Source organism: Sinocyclocheilus anshuiensis, unplaced genomic scaffold (assembly GCF_001515605.1).
Source record: "Sinocyclocheilus anshuiensis isolate Anshui unplaced genomic scaffold, SAMN03320099.WGS_v1.1 scaffold1383, whole genome shotgun sequence".
In the NCBI taxonomy this organism is placed as follows: Eukaryota; Metazoa; Chordata; class Actinopteri; order Cypriniformes; family Cyprinidae; genus Sinocyclocheilus; species Sinocyclocheilus anshuiensis.
Window position 1 is genome coordinate 515,126 of NW_015536550.1, and position 2,781 is coordinate 517,906.

Here is a 2,781-nt window from a genome sequence, read left to right on the forward strand (position 1 = left end):
AAGAAAAAATTGAAATCGCATCATATGACCCCTTTAAGTGCACACTCATACTTAGATTAGTTCTGTGATCCGGGCTGTTTACCGTCAAGATGTGTTTATCTGCTTATCTATTCATTGCCAGGCATGTACGGTGATGTTACACACTGTCCCTTATACATGAAATCAAAGGCTGATGCGGCTGTAATGAAAAAGGCGTTGTAAACTGTAATGCTATAGTAACTGCTTCAAGTCATTGTAATATTACTGTGGATGTTCTGACAAAATGTTTCTCTGTCCTCAGCATTTTCAGGCACGGATACGCTTCCCGCTCTAGTTTCCTCCACCCTTTGTCCCGAGACGTCCGTCAGAGCCAGCTGAATATCCCGCAGTCATGTCGTACGGAAGGACAGAGCAGCGCGCCCCGCCAAAGGACTTCAGCAGCCTGATCCAGACATGCAGCTCCAACATCCAAAAGATCACACAGAACAGTGAGTGTCTGGATCTGTGCTGTTTAGTGATCTGAGCATGCTAGTCAGTAGCAATATCAGCAGGGAGTATCAAATCAGTTTGACAACTTAGTGGAAGGTTCATGATGATGAAGCTCTGCGTATTTTATATTAAGAAAAGGAGCCTGTTTGTAGGATTTTTGGCATTGTTATTATTTTATGGCACGGAAATAACTTGCACTTTTCCAGTGGCTTTCATTTGCATTTTCTCAGTCGTTTTCTACATTGGGATTTCAAACATTTGTTCAATAAGGAATTCTGATCCATGAAACAAGTCTGAGATTATTATGTGGTGCCTCACATTAATCTGACGTGTTGAGACATGCACTGCTGCTCAGGAGTTTAGTGTTGGTAAGGTTTTTGAAAATGTTTGAATGTCTCTTCTGCTCAACAATGCTGCATTCAAAAAAGTTAAAAACTAAAAACAGTAATATTGTGAAGTATTATTGAACTGTGGTACAATTCCATTCAAATTTTTTGATTTTTTGAAAATATTACTTTTATGCAGAAAGGATGCATTAAATTGATCAAATTGACAGTGAAGACTTTTATAGTGTTACAAAAGAACAAATTAAATGCTGTTCTTTTGAACTCATTCAGTATTCATTAAAGAATTCTTGAAAAAAATTAGTTTCTGCAAAAATACTCAACATTGATAATAATAGGAACCATATTTCATAATTGAGTTGATGACTGATAATTGAGCAGCAAATCAGCATATTAGAATGATTTCTGAAGGATCGTGTGACACTGAAGACTGGAGTAATGATGATGCTCCAGCTTTGATCACAGAAATAAATGATATTTTAAAATATATTCAAATAGACAAACATTCTTTTAATAATGTGTAATATTTCACAATAGTACTGTTTTTACCGTAGTTTTATTTATTTTACATTCTAAATGTCTTTACAGTCAATTTAATACAAGTTTGCTGAAAGAAGTATTAATTTTTCAAAAGAAAAAAAGGGATGACCCTAAACTTTTGAATGAGTAAACTGAACACTTAATATGTTATTAATGGGATTAATGAGATTTTATTTCTGAATAATTGTAGTTTTTTTATTTTATACAGACTGTTGCTCTCTATTCTCGTTACTGTTATGCAAAACATTTTATTTTGCTGATCTTACTTTTTCTTCTATTTTCTAAAACAAAATAGTTTTTCTTGTTTTTTATATATTTCTGTTTTGATGTGAAATATGATTTGGAAAAATCTTTATGAGATTCACAGTATTGTCATCATGCTGTGAAAAACCTGCACTGCCTTCACAGCGTGATTTTAGTTTAAATTTGTGTTTTTTAAATTAGCGGCACAAATCAAGAGCATGGTAAACCAACTGGGAACAAAACAAGACACCAGTGACCTGCGGGAGAGACTGTGAGTGTGTTTAGTTCTTGATTTATTTATGGCTGTGCATTTCCTGTTCCTCTTGTGCACTTGTATTATTCTCAGTACGTGTGATTTGTTTACAGTCAGCAGGTGCAGCACTACACAAACCAGCTGGCCAAGGAGACCAACAAACACCTGAAAGACCTCGGCTCACTCTCTCTACCTGCCTCCCTGTCCGAACAGGTGCGCTCACTTTTAAACTCCAGAGAAACATGTTTACATGTTTACAAATAAAAATGGGAAGGTCATTTGTTTGCAGTTCTTATATTATCTGACTTGTCTATCCTAACTCATTGAATTTCTTCTTTAAACAGAGACAGCAGAAAATCCAGAAGGACCGGCTGATGAATGATTTCTCCGCAGCTCTCAACAACTTCCAGGCAGTGCAGCGGCGAGCCGCAGAGAAGGAGAAGGAGTCAGTGGCCAGAGCCCGAGCAGGGTCTCGACTCTCAGTAAGATACACTCGTAATGTTTTCCACACATTCGCTCTGATCCAGAACTTGGTGAACTGTCTACACAGGCAGCATCCTTAAAAGTGACAGTGATAAGCTTACAACTCTATACTCAAACACAAAAATACCTTACACACAAATATTTGATGAAATAGATCATTTCCATCTAGGGTAGGTGACATGCCAAAAATAAAGATCCATACGATCAACAATCTTATCACAATTCTTTTTTGTTCATTTATGACTTTTTTTCAAGTTACTGAGCAGTACAGGCAAACTAATTTCTGTATTTAAAAAATATATAGGCCTGCAAGGTAAAAAATAAAATAAAATAATAAAAAACCATAAAAGAACAAAAAATGACACATCAGTTAGGTCAATGAAGGGGTGGGCAATATGACCAAAATCTTGTTTCACGTTTTTATTTAATGTTATTTCATTATTTTATCAT

The 2,781-nt window shown here is 35.7% G+C and overlaps 1 protein-coding gene across 2 annotated transcripts in view; it reads left to right on the top strand.

Annotated features, from left to right (window-relative positions):
* The window catches only part of LOC107700764 (syntaxin-12-like), a 9,825-nt gene that overhangs the window by 1,303 nt on the left and 5,741 nt on the right, over nt 1-2,781 (top strand). For both annotated transcript variants that reach the window (XM_016502577.1, XM_016502569.1), the window contains exons 2-5: nt 281-467; nt 1,797-1,866; nt 1,962-2,061; nt 2,193-2,330. In XM_016502577.1, the coding sequence (XP_016358063.1) occupies nt 371-467; nt 1,797-1,866; nt 1,962-2,061; nt 2,193-2,330 (405 nt within the window). In that variant the 5' untranslated portion in view covers nt 281-370. The remainder of the gene's footprint in view (nt 1-280; nt 468-1,796; nt 1,867-1,961; nt 2,062-2,192; nt 2,331-2,781) is intronic.